At 34.9% G+C, this 20,322-nt stretch overlaps 4 protein-coding genes across 9 annotated transcripts; 2 read left to right on the top strand and 2 right to left on the bottom strand.

Annotated features, from left to right (window-relative positions):
• Nucleotides 1-271: 271 nt before the first annotated feature.
• Nucleotides 272-3,077, bottom strand: LOC111805998 (proteasome subunit beta type-5-like). 2 transcript variants are annotated; one of them, XM_023691315.1, is made up of 8 exons: nt 2,952-3,077; nt 2,324-2,447; nt 2,102-2,231; nt 1,681-1,787; nt 1,386-1,520; nt 1,178-1,281; nt 750-850; nt 272-646 (listed from the first exon to the last, which is right to left on the bottom strand). In XM_023691315.1, exons 2-8 carry the CDS (start codon nt 2,435-2,437, stop codon nt 519-521), a joined length of 819 nt encoding a protein of 272 aa, XP_023547083.1. In that variant the 5' UTR covers nt 2,438-2,447; nt 2,952-3,077; the 3' UTR covers nt 272-518. The 2 variants fall into 2 exon arrangements, with proteins under 2 accessions (XP_023547083.1, XP_023547084.1); XM_023691316.1 differs by having other exon boundaries at nt 2,941-3,065.
• Nucleotides 3,078-4,006: 929 nt separating this feature from the next.
• On the bottom strand, nt 4,007-7,023 carry LOC111805997 (60S ribosomal protein L5-like). The gene is made up of 9 exons (XM_023691314.1): nt 6,957-7,023; nt 6,421-6,490; nt 6,236-6,327; nt 5,862-5,988; nt 5,675-5,754; nt 5,421-5,537; nt 4,811-4,945; nt 4,538-4,710; nt 4,007-4,452 (listed from the first exon to the last, which is right to left on the bottom strand). The coding sequence occupies exons 1-9, from the start codon at nt 6,957-6,959 to the stop codon at nt 4,335-4,337; spliced, it is 915 nt and encodes a 304-aa protein (XP_023547082.1). The 5' UTR covers nt 6,960-7,023; the 3' UTR covers nt 4,007-4,334.
• Nucleotides 7,024-8,245: 1,222 nt separating this feature from the next.
• Nucleotides 8,246-19,496, top strand: LOC111805994 (UDP-glycosyltransferase 74E2-like). Of its 4 annotated transcripts, none has more exons than XR_002816725.1 (4): nt 8,248-8,264; nt 17,364-18,038; nt 18,316-19,144; nt 19,236-19,496. XR_002816725.1 is itself a non-coding variant. In XM_023691311.1 (3 exons), the coding sequence occupies exons 2-3, from the start codon at nt 17,397-17,399 to the stop codon at nt 19,042-19,044; spliced, it is 1,371 nt and encodes a 456-aa protein (XP_023547079.1). In that variant the 5' UTR covers nt 8,246-8,264; nt 17,364-17,396; the 3' UTR covers nt 19,045-19,496. The 4 variants fall into 4 exon arrangements, 2 of the variants coding, with proteins under 2 accessions (XP_023547079.1, XP_023547078.1); XR_002816726.1 differs by having other exon boundaries at nt 18,316-19,138; XM_023691311.1 differs by having other exon boundaries at nt 8,246-8,264; nt 18,316-19,496.
• LOC111805995 (mitogen-activated protein kinase homolog MMK1-like) lies at nt 8,249-14,060 on the top strand. 2 transcript variants are annotated; one of them, XM_023691312.1, is made up of 6 exons: nt 8,249-8,667; nt 8,792-8,921; nt 11,279-11,416; nt 12,487-12,819; nt 13,138-13,318; nt 13,693-14,060. In XM_023691312.1, the coding sequence occupies exons 1-6, from the start codon at nt 8,426-8,428 to the stop codon at nt 13,866-13,868; spliced, it is 1,200 nt and encodes a 399-aa protein (XP_023547080.1). In that variant the 5' UTR covers nt 8,249-8,425; the 3' UTR covers nt 13,869-14,060. The 2 variants fall into 2 exon arrangements, with proteins under 2 accessions (XP_023547080.1, XP_023547081.1); XM_023691313.1 differs by lacking the exon at nt 11,279-11,416.
• Nucleotides 19,497-20,322: the final 826 nt, after the last annotated feature.

A 20,322-nucleotide genomic window follows, 5' to 3' on the forward strand; every position in this document is an offset into this window, starting at 1 on the left:
AACAACCATTTCCATGCCTAGAAAACGTCCTTCCTTTACCAGATATTTCCTTCTTCAGATTACTTGCTTATGAAGTAACCGGCTGCAATTACTCTTGAACAGTCAATAATGANAAAAAAAATTAATGCTGCTACACAAAAGATACTAGTACTGCTATATATATATATATATATATATATATATATATATATATATATATAGATAGATTCAGTTTCAGTTGTTCTAACACAAAAGATACGTCGCTCACTAAACTGGAAAGAACAAGCATGACAAGCAAGGTAGTCCAATGAAGCAAGGGATCTAAAATTTAGGAAACACAAGCAATGTTCTTCTCCATGCAGCTATTATAACTCGACTAACAGGACAGAATGATCCAATCAAACATTTTAAGGATCCCATAATACTTTAAAAACACTCCACATCTAAAGCAATCTCTTTAGAATCAGTTCCCCCCAGAAGCACAAATGAATAGGGAGCGAGAATGTCTCAACCTGCTCATGTCTGTCTATATGGGATCATCAAGCGGCGGTTACTTCAGCCATTTCCTGATCCACTGTAGTTGGCGTCACGGGATAGTAGTTGTAATGAAGTTCTCCTACATCGTCGCCAGATAGCTTTTTCCATCCATTTGGTCCCACGTAATAAACTGATCAATGGGATTCAAATCACAGAGTCAAGAAGGGAACATTTGGACAAGCACACAAATGAGTATTACAAACGCAAAGAAACATTTTGACAGAGAGGGATACCGCTAGCAACTCCACCACTGGCTCCATCTCGGAAAGTTGCATGATAAATCGCTCGTCTAGCCAGTTCAGCAGCTTCTTCTACAGACAAGTCGTACCGATACCTGCCATGAATTAATGTACATAAATTAAAGCAGATGAAAAGATGGACAATTGTTTCAAAATGAGGGGAGAAAAGGTATGAGGAAAGAATGTATTTTTTCTTTGTTCTTTTATACTAGCCACCTCAGCGCAATTTTTCATCATGGAGTTATCTTTCCTTACTTTTGATATATTCTTTTTCATGTGCAAAAATGTGACCAGGCATTCATGCCAAATCATGGCGGTTCAAAAACTACCTTGTTTATCCTAACATATTATAAGAAGATCATAAAAAAATTACTGGATTGAGAAATATTGAAGACGGACCGATAACGGAGGATTACACTTACCCATTATCCAAGACACCGTAGGCATAAGGTGAACCAGATCCAACAGAAAATCTTGTTCCCTTGAGCCTTCCTCCCTCACTGTCTACGTAATATAGACCAGGACCCTAAAATGCACAGATCAAGGTAAGTTATAGATCATAAGAGAATAAATTAACATCATAACAATTTTCATCATAAAATAAGAAAATAAAATAAATAATGTTATTACTGTTTCATCCCATCCAGCAATCATAGTCCCAACAGAGAGACCCATTCCACGATAGGAGTACAGAATATTGGCCAGTAATTTTGATGCTCCGGCAACTGAAATCCGACGCTTATTTGCTAGTTCATGTCGGCGGCACTAAATCATGTAAAATATTATGATCAGCTAACCACAAGGGAAAAATCCAAAATATCATCTTGGCAAGGAACAATTGGTTGAATAGAGAAGAATAAATATCTGATTGTGCACATACAAGTTGAGTTGTAACTCTAAAAGTTATCGGATAATGGCCAATTACCTTGACACCGAGATTTCTATGCCAAAACTGACAATCAGCAGCACCTCCAGCCATTGTACCAAGCATGTAAGGATTAATTTCAATAATTTTCTTCACAGATTGCGATGCTGAACAAATTTAATAGCAAATATTTAGTTCAAAACGAAGTAAGGTACTCAAATAACAACATGATAACTAACAATACAATGGAGGATGGGGGGAGGGAGGACAACCGGCACAAATCTAAACAGGAAAATGCGAATAAACACACCATGCTGCAAAGAACATTCTCTCTATAGGGCACAGTCCCAAACTTCTAATCGTTAAAAGGGATAGAGTACCTTAAAATAGCAATTTATAGTTCATTGTATACAAACATGACCACATCTAGATATTAAATCTACAATTTGTTTGAAGAACACATGTATTAAAGTTAGCATACATATGTAGCCTCCCATGCTGGCACGGGAATCAGCAGCAACCATGACTCCTTCCTTAAAAATGAAAGCCAGTGTGGTTGTTCCTTTTGCTGGCTTTACCATTTGAATGGCATCTTTCTGAAAGCCATCAAACTGAAACACGGAGAATACCAAAATCAGAAAAAACAATTCTACAGAACAATATGCAGCCCAGAAAGCCGTATGAGAAATGATTTACAAATTACGTCACTGGAATTAGGGATCTCAAAGGATGGAGCAGCTGCAAACCCTTCCATGAACTCCATTTTTGGCCCAAACAGCGGAGCTGTTGTTTGAAGACCACTGGTATTGAACTTCATGTTTCAACTTCTGTCAATGACCGAATATAAAGCTTAAGTACACAGTTCGTATTACGAATAAGTTATCCATACAACAAGATCAAAGTTTGAGAAAACAAAAAAAAAGAAAAATCCCGAGAAACATCCACAGCAATGCCGATGACTGAGCAAGTTCTACTTCACTCAATTAACTAAAACATAATTTAGAACACCCAGCCTTAAAAGATGATCAAAACACTGACGTCCAAAAACCAAATAAACGCACTAATCGATTTGACATCAAGCGACACTAAAAGCTCCAAGACCATAAAAAATAGAATCATATAATCGAAATCTTAGTACCTATCCTCGATTTCTATCCGAAATCATAAACAGATCCGTAAATTCATCAAAATGCACGCAACTTTCATATAAGAAAACGTGTCGATACCAAAACCCTAACGATAGACACTGATTCCAATCTACAATATATCATGAATCCGCATATGAATTCGAAGAATGAAAAAGAACAGAATCTTACTAACTTCAACTTTACCTTGAGCTAGAATCTAGAGCAATATGAGAACAAAAAAAGGAACTACGACCAAACGGAGATACACAGCCTCGAAGGAAATGATCGGAATGGAGGGAAAAATGAGGACGTTCACAGGGAAATCGAAGGCCAGTTTCTTGTCCTCCAGGAAACCATCGGGTGTATTGGGCCTGGGCCACATTTCTATTGCGGCTTTCGATACTGGCAAGTTTGGGCCTTAGGGCCTACTGGCCCAAGTTTGACCAAATCTCAATCTAATTTGACCTATTAGCAAAAATTAAGGTTAAATTAGATAATTGATTATTATGGTTTGAATATAGTTTAAATTTTTTATTTAGATAGCAATATTTTATATTTCGTTTACTAATATTTTAATAAAAAAAATTAATTTTTCAATAATACAAAAAATAGCTAAAAAAATTTATCTTAATTAGGTCGAGATTGTATGTCATTCTAAAACTCAAATTTAATTCTATGGTTTCCATTTTTTTTCCTCTTTTATTATTTAGTCGAGATTGTACGGTTATTAATTAAGAACATATATCGATAGAATACACTTTAGTCTCTAAAGTTTGAACTTAACATGTATTTAATTTTTGACAAGTGAAACTTTGAAAATATTTATAAATGATTTCCCGACCATTATGTCACTAACAAAAAGATGATTAGACACAAATCTTTAGTGAATGAAAATTTTTAATCCGCCAAGCAACAAAAATCTCAATTAAAGGGGTCAACAACTTCAAGAACGAAATAAGAATAAGAACATGGAAAATAAAAGAAAAAGGAGAAACGCCACATGTCACAATCGCAGACGAAGGAATAGAATAAGCAACAAGCATAACCTTGATAGCACATATCTCGAATTGAAAGAATTGACAACCAGTCAAATCCTCTTGTGTACATTTTGAGGAATTTTGAAACGAACATACGACCATAGACAACATGCCTGAGACAAGTATAACAAGATATCAAACACGCAACCACAGACAACATGCCTTAAATAACGATGTCCGTTACCCAACCATCTTTTAAATGAATTAAAAAGAAAAAAATAATGGAAAAAACAAAAACTGAAACTATACTTTAAATGAAATATACTAAAGGAAGTGATAGTTCCTCTAAATTTTGTGAATACTAGAACACTGACAAGCATCAATCAATCTATCCAACCAACAGCCAACAGCATGTAAATACGGTATAAACGAACTCAGAATCTCAAAATTGACCTCTGCAAGCTTAAAACTAACACTTAAGATGCTGCAAAATCGCCTCAGGGAGACTGAAAAAAAAGAAGACAATCTACGGATTACCTAAACTAAATGGTTTGTAATGATGGAATAGGTTGAAATACACTGTGTTGCAATTGCAGGCAACCGAGTTGAATCACTCTTCATCGTCTTCATCGTCATCGTCATCAGCTCCAGCAGCAGAATTCAATGCATTCAAACGCTCGACCAACTTGGCCCTCCTTTCATCATATGTGAGCTTCTTCAGGTTATACCTATCGGACGAACCGCGTAAGTATGGAAAACCAGAAACTAAGATGATAGTTCATTCATGAGAAACAAAGAGAGTTAGCCATTAACCTCTTGTGCTCCTCTTTTGGTGGTTGCTTCACAGTCGTCTTTGCAAGTGGTTCGGTACGAATTGCAGAATGAACTTTTTTCAATAACTCCTCGATGTTGTCAGGCTCGATCCCTTTCTTGATATAATCACTGAATTGAGATTGATACTTCTCCGGCTCATCCTCCATCAAGGACTGAGGAATACAATTCGTGAGTGAACACAATCCTTCATGACTGAATACTAATGTCTATTCTAATTTCACTATGCTCTAATATTAAATTCTGAACGTTTACCCTCATATAGGCTGCGACGTGCCCTCCAAATATGTATTTACGATGAACATCCGCATCGAGCTCCTTGCTGTCCTTTGAAAAACCAGCAAACCTCTTGACACTGTGTGGAACATCCAATCCACCATCTAAAGCTCCCTGTGTGACGTGAAAATTCATAGCTTCAGTCTCCAAAAATACAACAGCTTGATAAAAGATACCAAGAGCCACCGACATTATAAAGAACGCGGATACATGTTAGATAAAGTTTCCCAGTACAAAATATGCAACCTTCCAGATTATGATGCAATCAGTTACTACATCAAACTTAAAAACTTCTCATCGTAACTATAATCAGCAGTTAAATTATCACGAATACTGAAGCTCAAACGTGGACTGACCAGATGTTAGAACAAAATACAGAAATATGTGCGTCAAACACACCCTTATACATATGTTACATACAAAGAATTGGTTTAACAAGATATATTATTACTCATTTTGTATCCAGCCATGGTTTAAAAAAATAGCTAAAACCACTCATGTAACGTTGACCAAACCGTATAAAACTACCGTAAATAGAAGAAAAAAGACGGATCTTGCAGCTGATATTAAATGGACTAACTAAATATACCTTGAGGGCACCAAAAACACGATTTCCTGTTGTTGTTCGGACTAGACCAACATCAAGGAGGGCTCTGAAAGGCCTTCGGCTATCTGTAGGTTCCACAGAGAAATCCTCTCCAGAAACCTGATTTATAAAACCACTTTCAGTCGGTAAAAGTTTTAATTGAAGGGGCATAAGTCATAACAGAAGAGGTGAACTTCATTTAATTTTGCTTTCAATTTCTCTTTTCTATATGGTGATGGAGGGCGTGGATAGGATACCTCAAGATTACCCACGTACTCATCATCCATCTCAAGCTTCTTCAAGACACGGCGAGCCAAGAGAAGCCCGGTACAATAGGCTAAACAAGTGTCATACACCATTCCGGACAAATGAAGATAAGGACAAGAAGTTAGTAAAAGATCAAAAAACTCAGCCCCCGAGAAACTTACATTGCAAGAGTAGTACCTGCTGCATAATTTGTTAGACCAACATCAAGACCATAATGAGGCAACTCATGAGAATAAGCGGCGGCAAGAACCATGTCACCAGCAATGCTAGAAGATACTACTTGTGCGGTAATATCCTTGTTAGTCTAGATATGAATGTTAAGGTTCCCGTTTCTCAAGTGAACATAACTACAGCTCACCCTTCATAATAAAAAATACTCATAAAAAAGTAATGATAGATAGTAACGGCAAACGTATTCAAAGGTAGTTACAGAAAATTCAGGACTGGAAAATTAAGGAAGACCAAAACCACTCATTGCAAGTTCATCAAGAAATAACTGGAAAATAAAACAAAAGACCACTTGCACTACTTAGACAACTGAATGAGGATACAAATCTAATCACATAGCGGTATTTGGGAGTATTGTACTTGTTCTTGTCTTGATTAATGAGGCGAATCCTGGCCCGATAATCGGTCTTGCCCTCTATACATTATCAGAAGAGAGCACTATCAGTAGCCGACAATTAACTATTCAAATATGATTCATCGTGATAAACAAAAAAGAGATTGGAAATACCTCTTCTTCTCTTGTATTTGACCTGGTAGCGTTTGAAGTACGCTTTCGTCTTTTGAGCTTTTGCGAAAGCCTGCAAAAAACAATTATTAAATCACGTCGATTACTCGGAGCAATAATGATACGAACGCTGATAACAAAATTAAGAGAAACGACGGCAGTAACTTGCTTCAATCATTCCCAAAAACGTTTGAAGGTCTCAAGCATCTTAAGGACAATTCACATAGAACTATATATACGACTTGGAATTCCTATATACTTGAATTAAAAACTCAGAAACAAAAATTGTAAATGAGTAACAATATTTTCGAAAACAACTCAATTAAACTACGGCACATATCAATTCAATGCATGTAATTCCCGAAATGAAAGCAAATGCAGCGTTCAGATCCTCGTGAAATTTGTTTAAGAACGGAAAATGAGTATGCAATGCAGCTAACTTCTGTACCATTGTCTTGGCTGAAAGCCAAAATTCATCTGAGATTCAAGAACGCTATAAAATGAAGAGAATAATCATTAGAAGTTGAGCATAAACTCACCATCTCCGAAGCTGAGGCCTGAAGTAAACTGAGAGAACGAGCGACGCGGACACGACCGAAGCAATCAGAGGAGTTTTTCGGGCGAAGGATCTTCTATTTATATAAACCCTAAGGCGACGTGATCAACGGCTCAGATCGTTCCGATTTTTTTTTTTCTTTTTACTACACTGTTGGAGTAAATTATTTATTGACAGTTGGAGCTGTTTTATTGGTTGAATTATAAAATTAATTTATGAACTTTTAAAAATGCCTAAATTCCACAAATTTCTTTTTTTTTTCTATTAATTTTTAATTTTGTGTCGTCTCTAATAAATTTTAAATCATCAAAATATTATTTTATCTTATTCCGAGCTTAATAAACTCACCCTGGTTGTAAGCACGCGAATCACACACCTTGAAACATAGCTCGTCTCGACTTTGCCCTCGTCGATCATGGCTAAGGTAGACCTTTAGACTTTTTAGCCCGCGACATGTCTTGCTAATGTTAAAGTGAACCTCGGAATAGGTTATTTCAACATTATAGGCTCGAGTTTTCCCTTGGCCTTAATGTAGTTTAGGTTCGAGCTTAGTGTGTTTAACTAGCAGGCAATTTTCATGTTGGCAAGTTAAATGGTTGTAAGCCATCTCGTAGTTTAGGTTCGACCTTTGGACTTTTTTTACCTTATTTTCTCTTGTAATCAACACGAGCGTGACTCGATTAATCAGTTAGGGTTACATTTTTCAGTTTCGAAAAAAAAATTATTCTCTCATGTTACAAAATCACAGTCCATTAAAATTAAATTTCAATGATATATAACATCGGAATCAAATGTTATTAGAGTTGCCCGACTCCTCGGGGACCCATATTGAACAGGGTAAAAAGTCATCGTTTAAATGAAGAAGGAACGAATTCGTTAGCTAAATGGGTCGGGAACCCAGCTCTGAGATTCAACACGTTGAAAAACGTGAACAAAATAATTTAAAAAATATATTATTTAACTAAATTGGCTACTCATGTTATTAAATATAATCTGATTTTAGGATTCTTCTATTTTATTTTAAATATTTCATTGTTTTTTTTAGTATATATAAAAAGTTTAGAAAAAAATAAAATTAATTATTTTTTTTTTAAAAAAATGAATGCAAANTTTTTTTTTTTTTTTTTTTTTTTTTTTTTTTTTTTTTTTTTTTTTTTTTTTTTTTTTTTTTTTTTTTTTTTTTTTTTTTGCAAATTTCATCCCTGTCGTGGGGAACGCTGTGTTCTCTGTAAATCATCAGAGGATAAAATATAACTTTACAACAATAAAGGAAGAAGAAGAAGAAGAAGAAGAACAAGGAATAAGGGCTGCGGCAACTTTTAGGAGGAGGGACGATCAGATCAGATCGATTCATTTTTTGTTCAAGTTTGATCTAAATTAAGCTCTAGGGCTTTGATTTTTTCACATTCGGTGGTAAAAAAGGCAATCGATTTGATACCGGACGCAATTTTAATGGACGACGGAGGAGCTTCTCAGCCGGACGACGCCGTCATGTCGGAGGCGGCGGCTATACCGTCGCAGCATGACCCGGCGGCGCACCAGCCGCCGTCGATGGGGATGGAAAATATTCCGGCGACTTTGAGCCATGGAGGGAGATTTATTCAGTACAATATCTTTGGTAACATCTTTGAAGTTACGGCTAAGTACAAGCCTCCCATTATGCCTATTGGCAAAGGCGCTTATGGCATCGTCTGGTCTGTACGATCCATCTTCTGTGTGTTTTTTTTTTCTTCTTTCCCCCAATTTTTTGAAGTTCTGATTGTTGTAGTGTAATTGTTTGCTGTTGTTGATTTGGGGGAATGCGCGTTGATTGTTCAGTTCTGCTCTAAATTCCGAGACAAACGAGCACGTGGCGATCAAGAAGATTGCTAATGCGTTTGACAACAAGATCGATGCTAAGAGAACTCTTCGCGAGATCAAGCTTCTTCGGCACATGGATCATGAAAACGTCAGTGAGTGATTATAAGATATTGCGGAATGTTGTTTCTTTCACCTTTTCATCGTCTTTGATTATCTAGAAAGCTGGAAGAGTAGAAATTTGCATTTTCTGTACATTGGTTGAAGTTCTTGCCTAATTAGTAAATTGCATTTTTTGTCTCTCTCTGAATTAACCGAAACTGGCATCATTTCCATTTTCATTTCTTCATCTGCTCCATGTGTAGAAAGAATTATTCTTGGAGAGTCCGTGACAAAGCAATAATTTCGAAACATACCCAAAAAAAGAAAAAAAGATGAAGAATTCCTTTACAATATTGGGCTTTTTGGCAAGAATGTTTTTTCCTGCATTGAGTCTACACTTTTATGTCACAATCAACGATCATTTTACAAGGAAAAAACACATTATGCTGTCCCTAAGTCTGAATTGAAAATTAGAACTCCTAAAATATATAAGTTACTAGGTGACAAGCCTTTTCATACTGAAACCTCACTGGTTTTTCTATAAACTCATGTGTAGCATGAGAGTACTTTATTATTATACTGCATTAAGAAAAGTTGTCTCTTTTCTCACTACTGGGAAACAAGATTTTCGCCATGGATAATGAAGGTGTAAGAGAAATAGGAAAAACAGGTAGAAAGAGACTTGACTAATGTTGGATTTCATTGTGAATTGGTATGAAAAGGGCAGAGGAAAGGTGAAACTCCTTCTGCCTTTGTTACAGGGAGAGTCTGTAATCTCCACAGTGAGTCATAAACCAATTAAGTTCTTTCCTTGCCTTTCCTGCTATTTTATTACAAACACTCATTGGGACTGACTGGTTCTTTTGCTAATGTCCAAGAAGCTCTAAGTGCGTATTCTCTTGTTGCTTCAATCAAATTTTAAAATGCCCTTCCTTCTTCTTCCTGACTTATCTAGCTCCGTTTTCAGCCTTTTATCAACTCTCCATGCTTAATTTTAAAACCGCTAGTGACATTATACTTGTCTCCTTGAATGAAGAAGAAGAAGGAAAAAAAGGGCTAGTAGGCTTCCAACATCCTTTGTCTGACAGAGAGGCATTGGAAGTCACCAGTCTTCTTTCTCTTCTTCAAAACCAGCATATGATTCTAGGGAGAAACGATGTTAGGTTTTGGACCCCGATTCTTCTAGGGGCTTCTCTTGCCATTCTTTTTTTTCTTATTTTATCTTCTCATTCTCCTTCCCTTGTTGCCTTGATGTTCTCCTCTCTGGAAAGTTAAAATTCCAAAGAAGGTTATGATGTTTGCATGATAGGTTTTACATAGGAGACTTAAGACTTTGGATCGTGTTCAAAGGCATTCTTCCCATGTTTTGTTCCTGCATGTGCACTGTTTGTAGGAGACACGAGGAGGGCCTGAATCATTTGTTATGAGGTTACCAATTTGCTCACTACCTTTAGAGCTATGTCATTAGATGTATGTTGGGTTTGGAACAGAGATGGTAGGGCTCTGCCGGAGGTGGTGCTTTTGAGTTCTCCCTTCTAGAGAAGAGTAAAGCTCCGTGATAGGCTAGCTTCATTATAGTCTTGTGTGTGGGTTTGGATTGAGTGGAATAATAGAATTTAAGAGGGGTGGAGAAATCGAGGGAGGAATTTTGAGAGATGACTAGGTTTAATGCCTTTTCATAGGCGTAGTAACTAGGTCTTTTTGTAATTAAAGATTGGATCCCTTTTCTGTGGTTAGGATTGTACTCCTTTCTTTTGTGTATTTTTGTATATTCTTTCATTTCTCGTAATGAAAATGTGGTTTCTTATATAAATTTATGTGCATATATATGATTTCTTAGAGTTAAAAAGGAATTGAATGAGAAAGTACAAAGTGGAAAGAGAAGGGAAAAAACATAATACTAAAAAAACTCTTTTTTTTTTTGTTATATTATAAACTTTGTGTGGATTCTCATCCAAGGCTGTAGTTACTGAGATAAAGATCACCAACCATCTACACTTAAAAGAACTCAATTGGATTGTATAATATCTCGTTTGCATGAATTCATAACATGATAATAATTCATAGGAATTGTAAAATTATCAAGGATAAACTGCAAATTAAGTCATATCATCTACACGTTGTCTTATTGGTGTTATAATCTCTGAAATGTTTACAATTTAGGTCGAGTACATTGGAATTTGATCTATTCTATTTTTCTCTAAACTCTATGCACTATTTTCTCAGCTTGGTTGTAGTTTCTATACTCGCACAATAATGATCTGAAAGTTATGTACCTTACACCAAATTGAATTATTGTACAATTATATATGATGTCTTAAGTTAAGGGCATTCCACATAGAATGAGACAAGTTATTGTTTTTTTTTTATTTTGGTTTAATTGTACTACTGATGATGGTGGTTCAGGTTGTTGCAATTAGGGATATCATACCTCCGCCTCTAAGGGAAACATTTAATGATGTTTATATAGCATATGAGCTGATGGATACCGACCTTCATCAAATAATTCGTTCAAACCAAGCATTATCAGAGGAGCATTGTCAGGTTACATTCTGTATATGTCCTTGTTGGTGGATTACATCTGCATTTTAAAATTTATTCAGATGTCAACCCTCTGGGTCATTTGGAACGTATGCATTCCTCCCATCATTTTTAGAATGTCTTCAGAAGCATTTATGAAGTAAGTTAGGAGGCTAAGATTAATGTAGAATAATCTTATTTGGTTGGCAACAGGATTGTTACCATGCATCTTCATAATCCTGAGCTAGCTTTAGAAGATCGAAACAAGCTACTCTTAGTAGGGTGGCATAAGTCCTGTTTCAGATGAGGTTATCACAAAGATGGTTGGAGGTTAATGGAAATTACTGTAGTACGTTATTTTTGTGGATAGGAGACTGTTGTATGTTATGATGAGTGTCATTGGTTGAAAGTTCCAACATTTTTTTATTACTCCCTCTCTCACTCTCTGTTTATTCTTGATCTTAGGTTTTTGGTGGGTGCCTAGTCCTCCTCTACCTCGCAACAATGCCCTGTTTCTATATTTTCCGCTCAGTGGCTTCGGGTCTTTGTTTTGTTTGTGATATTTTATGAATTTGTATTTTTTGCTTATGTTTGTTGGTTTGATGAAAACCGTCTTTTTTTACTTAAAGGCTTTATAGTGCAAGTGGTCATTTAATCTTCCTTTCTTCTAATCAGCTATTTTAGTGAAAAGTGTGGCGATGTATATTTTCTTGCCAAAATTAATTGGTGATAATCTTGTGATATCATACGTTCTTCTTTGCGTAGGGATATGGATGGTATTTGCGAAATTTCATGCTTTGTGTTTTCAACAAATGCGCTCAAGTATAATTCCATTGATGTTGGGATTAAAGAATGAAACTTGGGAACTTTTGGCATTGGATCTTTCAAGACTTATAACTTTGTGGTTGGGCAGATGTTGATATTGAAGACTAATAACCTAGTGTTAAACATGCATGGAATTTTTTTGTGCCTTCATACTCGATCCAATCATGCTTATAAAGCAGCCTGTGACCATGTTGAACATCCTTTAGTGAGATATTACCATTAGTTTCTATTTCTACATAAAATAATTACTGTCTTTATGCATCGTGCAGTATTTCCTGTACCAGATTCTTCGAGGATTGAAGTACATACATTCAGCAAATGTTCTGCACAGAGATTTGAAGCCTTCCAATCTGTTATTAAATGCCAACTGTGACCTGAAAATATGTGATTTTGGACTTGCTCGTGTTACTTCTGAAACCGACTTTATGACAGAATATGTGGTTACAAGATGGTACCGCGCGCCAGAGCTCTTACTTAATTCATCTGACTACACAGCAGCTATCGATGTCTGGTCTGTTGGTTGTATTTTTATGGAACTGATGGATCGGAAGCCCTTGTTTCCTGGTCGAGATCATGTGCATCAGTTACGCTTGCTTTTGGAGGTACTTTCAGTCACTCTTGATACTCTTCATGATTTGGTTCACTACACTAACATAATCATATCTCTGTCACCTCATCAGAGAAAGTTGATTTCAATGATATATTTTCTTTTATATGAATAAAAAAAAAAAAAAAAGAGAGAAAATCAGTATGCTTTTGTGTGTTGCCGATTCGATTGAAGCAGGTGCTACATGCTTACTTTTACATTCCAATCTTTTAGTTTTTAATTTTGACAGTTTGGTTTCGTCTTCGCAAACAATTCGTGTTCTCAGTGGTAACCATTTGTTTACTGGTTTAGTCTGCTCTGCTCTATCATGCAGCTGATTGGCACTCCATCAGAGGCTGAACTCGGTTTCTTGAACGAGAATGCTAAAAGATACATACGCCAACTTCCTTATTACCATCGGCAGTCATTTACTGGAAAGTTTCCACATGTCCATCCTGCAGCCATTGATCTGGTGGAGAAGATGTTAACATTTGATCCAGGACAGAGAATTACCGGTGAGTTACTATTGCAATTGCTTGCAGTCTTGTTAAGTTCCTATCCTGTTGTCTGATAATAGGGCAATAATAATTCATCAATCTCTTCAACGAAATATAAATCCTAACTGATTGATTTCCTCGTTCGGGTGCTTGTCTGTTTGAATTGTCTGATTTCTTAACTATGTAGATGACCATTCTCGGTTAGTTCACCCCGTTGCTTCGAACATATTCTCTCTTTGGTTAGTTCACCATTGTTTGATTTCAAAATATCAGAACATCATGTAAACTGTGACCTGTCTCTGCATGGCGGCAGATATGCCAACATTTGGTTCTTCTAATAACCATTCTTACTGATAGGCTCTGTCTACGAACATCTGTGTATGTTTTTGCAGTTGAAGATGCTCTAGCTCATCCTTATTTGACATCATTGCATGACATTAGTGATGAGCCTGTCTGCCTGACTCCATTCAGCTTTGATTTCGAGCAGCATGCACTTACGGAGGAACAGATGAAAGAGCTGATCTATCGAGAGGCGCTTGCATTCAACCCCGAGTATTATCAGCAATAATGAGCTATGTTATTAACTGGAGGATTGTTTGATCTGTATGGTCCCTTTATTCTGTACGTTCATTATTAATTCCTTTGTGTATATTAACTGCATTCACGACTGAATTGGCTTTTGAATCAAATTTGTCCGAGTATGGCCAGAATCAGGACTGGAAGAATCTTCATAAAGTTGTATCTGCTGCCTTTTCTACTACTCGTCATGCTGTTCTTTAATTTAATCTTGCTTGTTCATTTGGAGTTTTTGGAAGTGGGATCACTTTACCTGAACTTTGTACCAGGTGCCTTAATTCATGGACTGATACAGCTGGATTTTCGAAACAGGCTTCTGAAAACGCAAGGAATTTGTGGTTTAGACTATTAGTTCTCTGCTAAACTGACCATTTTCCATCCTCATTGTTGACATTGTAGATTGATTGTTGCCAATTTTTCTTGAATTGAAGTCTTTGATCCTTGAAGGTGATCGGCAGTGAAGCCAACGACACCAGGTTCTCATCGACGCTAAAACTTATCGTTGCTCGAGCTATCTTGATCATCATCTACCTTGTTTGCAGGTTGTTTGTTGCAATTGTTCTTAAACTGAAGTCTTGGATTCTTGGGGGTGATCGGCAGTGAAGCCAATGACACTAGGTTCACATCGATGATAAGTTTATCGTGACTCGAGTTACCTTGATCACCATCTACCTTGTTTGCTGAGTTGGTTGTTGTCAACTGTTCTTAAACTAAAGTCTTGGATTCTTGGGGGTGATCGGCAGTGAAGCCAATGACACTAGGTTCACATCGATGATAAGTTTATCATGACTCGAGTTACCTTGATCACCATCTACCTCGTTTGCTGAGTTGTTTGTTGTCAATTGTTCTTAAACTAAAGTCTTGGATTCTTGGGGGTGATTGGCAGTGAAGCCAATGGCACTAGGTTCACATCGATAAAGTCTTGGATTCTTGGGGGTGATCGGCAGTTCACATCGATGATAAGTTTATCGTGGCTCGAGTTGCCTTGATCACCATCTACCTTGTTTGCAGGTTGTTTGTTGTCAATTATTCTTAAATTGAAGTCTTCGATCCATGGGGGCGATGGGCAGTGAAGCCAATGACACCCGTTCACATCGACAATAAAACTTATCATAGCTTGACTTACCCTGATCACCATCTAACTTGTTTGTCGATTCGAATTCATGCTTGTTCCATTGTTGCAACTGAAACCATCGAGGCAAGTCTCTACCATGACAAGGATACAGTGGAGCTCTCATTTTTGAGTTGATGACAAACTCAATTCTAATGAGCTTTGCTACCATGACAAGGATACAGTGGAGCTCTCATTTTTGAGTTGATGACAAACTCAATTCTAATGAGCTTTGCAATGTGTTGATGGTGAATGAAGTACGCAATTAACTTTAATCTTTCCAAATTACAAACGGTGAAAAGTAAAAAGATTTTAATTAATATATTTAAACACGTGCTAAGAAGTCACTAACAAGTTAGATTTATGTTCGTTGATATATCTATGTATTCAAATTAATATCTCGATTTAATTTTATGAAATCGTGAATTTTTAATACAAATTAACATTAAAATTAAGAATTTTATAAGATGAAACACTAAATTATTGGCTAAGATTTTCATTAAAAAAAGATAAAATAAAGGTGGCTTTGTCCAGATATAACTTGTTCCATTTAATTTCAATCTCTTAGCTGTTTGTGTTAAATTATATATTATATATTATCTTTATTATTTAAAAATGTCAAATCATTAATTTTTATATGAACAAAGACAAATCGATAACTGTCCACCACAATATTCCTTTTTCTGACAAGTTTTTAATTTTTAATTTTTTTAAATAAAAATTTAGACTTTATTTCTTATTTATAATATTTTAAAATTTTATGTGAATTTTGAAAACTAAAAATAAAAAGATATATAAAAAAAAATTGACCAGCAACAATTTTTCGATAAATTGTTAATTAAAAAAAGATAATTAATTTTGACGAGATTTTTTTCTTTAGTGATTCTTTTACTGTTCGATCTCTCTACTCTCGAAGTTCTTAAATTTAAAAGAAAATAAGTTAAATAAATAAATTAATTTGGTACAATAAAAGAAATAATATAAATATATTTACAAAATTCATATAAAAAAAGTTAATAAATACATTTAAAAAAAAAACTAATTTTAATAGATTAATTAAAAATAAGATATTATATTTCTCGAAATCATAACTTTTCTTTTTCCAAAACAATATTTATTTAATTATTGGCCCAAAAACGTGATTCACGCTATACTGTAGCAGATTTATCAAATTTGCATAATAAATTTACAAAATAATTACTAAAAGTTTATTTACCAATATATTTTTAAATAATAAAAAATATATTTCGTTAAATCTCTGTTATAATTTTTTTTAATAATTAAGTTAAATAGCTAAATTTGTGTCAAATAAAATAGTCGGGTAACAATTTTGTTTAGTTATCGTTTATTTTTCAAATTTTTACCATAGATTTTAAATTTTTCTAAAAGGAATATATCAATTATTAATTAAATTCAATATATATATATATATATATATATATATATATATTAATATTTGGCTTATTAAAAAAATGCAGGTTTAATTTTTAAAAACTAAATAATTATGAAAAATTGTATTTTTTTTTTAATTTTGGGTTAAATAATTCATATAAAAATGAAAAGTAAAAGCTCTTTTAGACCAATTATTTTTTTGTTTTTGTGTTATTATTATTTTCAATATATCTATATCTATATCTATATATATATATATATATATATTTATTTATTTATTTATTTGGCTTATTAAAAAGAAATAAAAAAATAAAATGCAAGTTTAATTTTTAAAAACTAAATAATTATGAAAAATGGTAATTTTTTTTTTAATTTTGGGTTTAATAATTCATATAAAAATGAAAAATAAAAGCTCTTTTAGACCAATTATTTTTTGTTTTTGTGTTATTATTATTATTTTCAATATATATATATATTATTATTTGGCTTATTAAAAAGAAATAAAAAAATAAAATGCAAGTTTAATTTTTAAAAACTAAATAATTATGAAAAATGGTAATTTTTTTTTTAATTTTGGGTTTAATAATTCATATAAAAATGAAAAATAAAAGCTCTTTTAGACCAATTATTTTTTGTTTTTGTGTTATTATTATTATTTTCAATATATATATATATTAATATTTAGCTTATTAAAAAGAAATAAAAAAATAAAATGCAAGTTTAATTTTTAAAAACTAAATAATTATGAAAAATGGTAATTTTTTTTTAAAAAAAATTGGGTTAAATAATTCATATAAAAAATGAAAAATAAAAGACCAATCATTTTTTGTTTTTGTGCTATTATTATTATTGTTTATTTCCGGAAAATAGACAAGTTCGATTAAAAGCTTAAAATATTGAAAGAAAGATTGAAAAAAAAAAAAAAAAAAAAAAAAAAAAAAAAAAGCTCTATATTTGGCGCCATTATTTCAAGAGCTTCTCCAGGAAGAAGAAGAAGAAGAAGAAGAAGTAGTAGTAATGGAGAAAGGCGAGGATCGGCATATCATAGCGTTTCCATTTCCATCACAGGGCCACATAAACCCTCAGCTTCAGTTCTCCAAGCGCCTGATCGCCAACGGAATCAAGGTAACTCTGCTCACAACCTTGCATGTCAGCCGGAACTTGAAATTCCAGGGCGCTTATTCCGATTCCGTCAAGATCCGAGTCATTTCCGATGGCTCTGAGGATCGCCAAGACATCGACACCATGCGCCAAACTTTGGATCGATTTCGGGAGAAGATGACGAAGAATTTGGAGAATTACTTTCGAGAAGTTATGGATTCTTCAAATCCGCCTCGCTTCATTATCTACGATTCTACTATGCCTTGGGTTTTGGAGGTTGCCAAGGAGTTCGGACTGCCTAGGGCTCCTGTTTATACTCAATCTTGTGCCCTAAACAGTATAAATTATCATGTTCTTCATGGACATTTGAAGCTTCCTCCTGATTCTCCTACTATTTCGTTGCCGTCTATGCCTCTGCTTTGCCCTAACGATCTTCCTGCTTATGATTACGATCCTGCCTCCGCTGAAACTATAATCGAGTTTCTCACCAGTCAGTATTCCAATATTCAAGATGCGGATCTGCTTTTCTGCAACACTTTTCACAAATTGGAAGGGGAGGTATGTTTTTCCCCCTTTTTCCGAACATTTTTTACACGATCCACTTCAAAAGTATTTTCTAATGTCTCTAAACTTTAAAAAATTTGAACTATAAAATGAATCTAACAAAGTCTTCGATCACTAGAAATTTGGTAGTGCACATGTTTGCTATCTCTGTTCTGCCATTACTGATCCTCAAAATTATGATCCGCTCAGCAGAAAAATCAATTTGTATACAATTTTGGATGTAGAAATGAAATTAGTTATGGTTGCTGAATCTAGAATGCGAATTGATCAGATTATCAAATGGATGGAGAGCTGGGGGAGGCCAGTGAAAGCCATAGGACCAACTCTTCCATCAGCCTACTTAGACAAAAGGTTAGAGGACGACAAGTACTATGGGCTGAGCCTGTTCGATCCAAACAAGGATGAGTGTCTAAAATGGCTAGACAACAAGCCCCCTGGCTCTGTTCTATATGTGTCTTTTGGAAGCCTGGTTGTACTGGGAGAAGAACAGCTCAAGAACATAGCTCTTGGAGTCAAGGAAAGTGGCAAATTCTTCTTGTGGGTTGTGAGGGAAACCGAATCTCAGAAGCTTCCTCCCAATTTCATGGAGAGTGTTGGGGAGAAGGGTCTTATGGTCAGCTGGTGTTCCCAGCTCCAGGTCCTGGCACACCCGGCGGTCGGATGCTTCTTGACACACTGCGGCTGGAACTCAACGCTCGAGGCGCTATCCTTGGGCGTACCGGTGGTGGCTTTCCCACAGTGGGCTGATCAGGTGACTAATGCCAAGTTCTTAGAAGATGTCTGGAAGGTTGGGAAGAGGGTGAAGGTGAATGAGGAGAGGTCGGCAAGTGAGGAAGAGATAAGGAGCTGCATTTGTGAAGTGATGGAGGGAGAGAGAGCTAATGAGTTCAAGAGCAATTCCATGGAGTGGATGAAATGGGCAAAGGAAGCCATGGATGAAGGTGGGAGCTCTGATAAGGACATTATGGAGTTCGTGGCCATGATCAAGCAAGCTTCTTGACTCTTCTTAAGTTAGTTTTATGAACTTGGGGATACCCCAAAAGCAAATAATATGAGCTTTTGCTCCTTTCGTGTAGTGTAAGTCGAGATCGAAGGTTAGAGTGAGTATTTATTTCTATTTTTTTCGTAAAAATTTAGGTTTATAGGTAACTGGTCGAGCACAAAATTAAATTATTTCTAAACCTTTTTTAGACTCGTTTTGAAGCCATGGATGAAGGTGGGAGCTCTGATAAGGACATCATGGAGTTCGTGGCCATGATCAAGCAAGCTTCTTGACTCTTCTTAAGTTAGTTTTATGAACTTGGGATGCCCCAAAATCAAATAATATGAACTTTTGCTCATTTGTTGTGTTCTAGTGTAAGTGGAAATGGAAGGTTAGAGTGAGTATTTATTTCTATTTTTCTCGTAAAAACTTGGGTTCGTGGGTATCTGATCGAGCACAAAATTAAATTATTTCTAGATTTTTTTTAGATTAGTTTTGATGCTTAATTGGATGATTTACGTACATAAATATTTTGAAGAAATCGAGCATTTGGAGCGAAATAAAGCTTTTGCATACCATATCAAGAAAATTTAGACATGAATTGAACAATTGTGAGCCAAATACATATGAATTGAAGAACCCGGTATAAGAGAGGAGGAAATAAAGCAAGTCTCGGAGGTTATAAGCATTGTTGATCTTTTTCAATATTGGTAGCGTTGAGATTTTATAGCATTTGAATGTTGTGAAAATGTAACATCACGCTCTTTTTTTAACAAAAAAAAACGTGCGTTTAGGGTTTTTTGAGACAATGTTGAGATGTTGCCCTTAGCATCTCGACAATTTCGACAATTTCAACAATTTTGATTTATATTAATTTATTTCACGTTATTTTGGAGGAGAATTTCTCGGGATTCAACTACAAATACACTAAAACATGACTTTAGAGGCTTAGAAGATTATTTTAAAAACACGAACGAGATTTCAAGGTTCACGATTTTGGATATTACTCCGATTCAAATATTTCAATCCAAAAAAAGATATTAAGCGAACAAAATTTATATTGCAAAATAATGACGGACTAAAATTATTATTTTTTCTAACTATCAATAAACACACAAACATACATACACACACATATATATATATATATGGTATATATAATCAATTAAGAACTTAATTACAAGATTAAAGAAATCATTAATTTTAAGCAAAATTAGATTAAAAAATCTTAAGGCCTTCCATTTTAGTAAAATTAATTAGACATAATTAGTTTCTAATCATGACTTCATATCTTAT

This window comes from Cucurbita pepo, chromosome LG11, assembly GCF_002806865.2.
Source record: "Cucurbita pepo subsp. pepo cultivar mu-cu-16 chromosome LG11, ASM280686v2, whole genome shotgun sequence".
In the NCBI taxonomy this organism is placed as follows: Eukaryota; Viridiplantae; Streptophyta; class Magnoliopsida; order Cucurbitales; family Cucurbitaceae; genus Cucurbita; species Cucurbita pepo.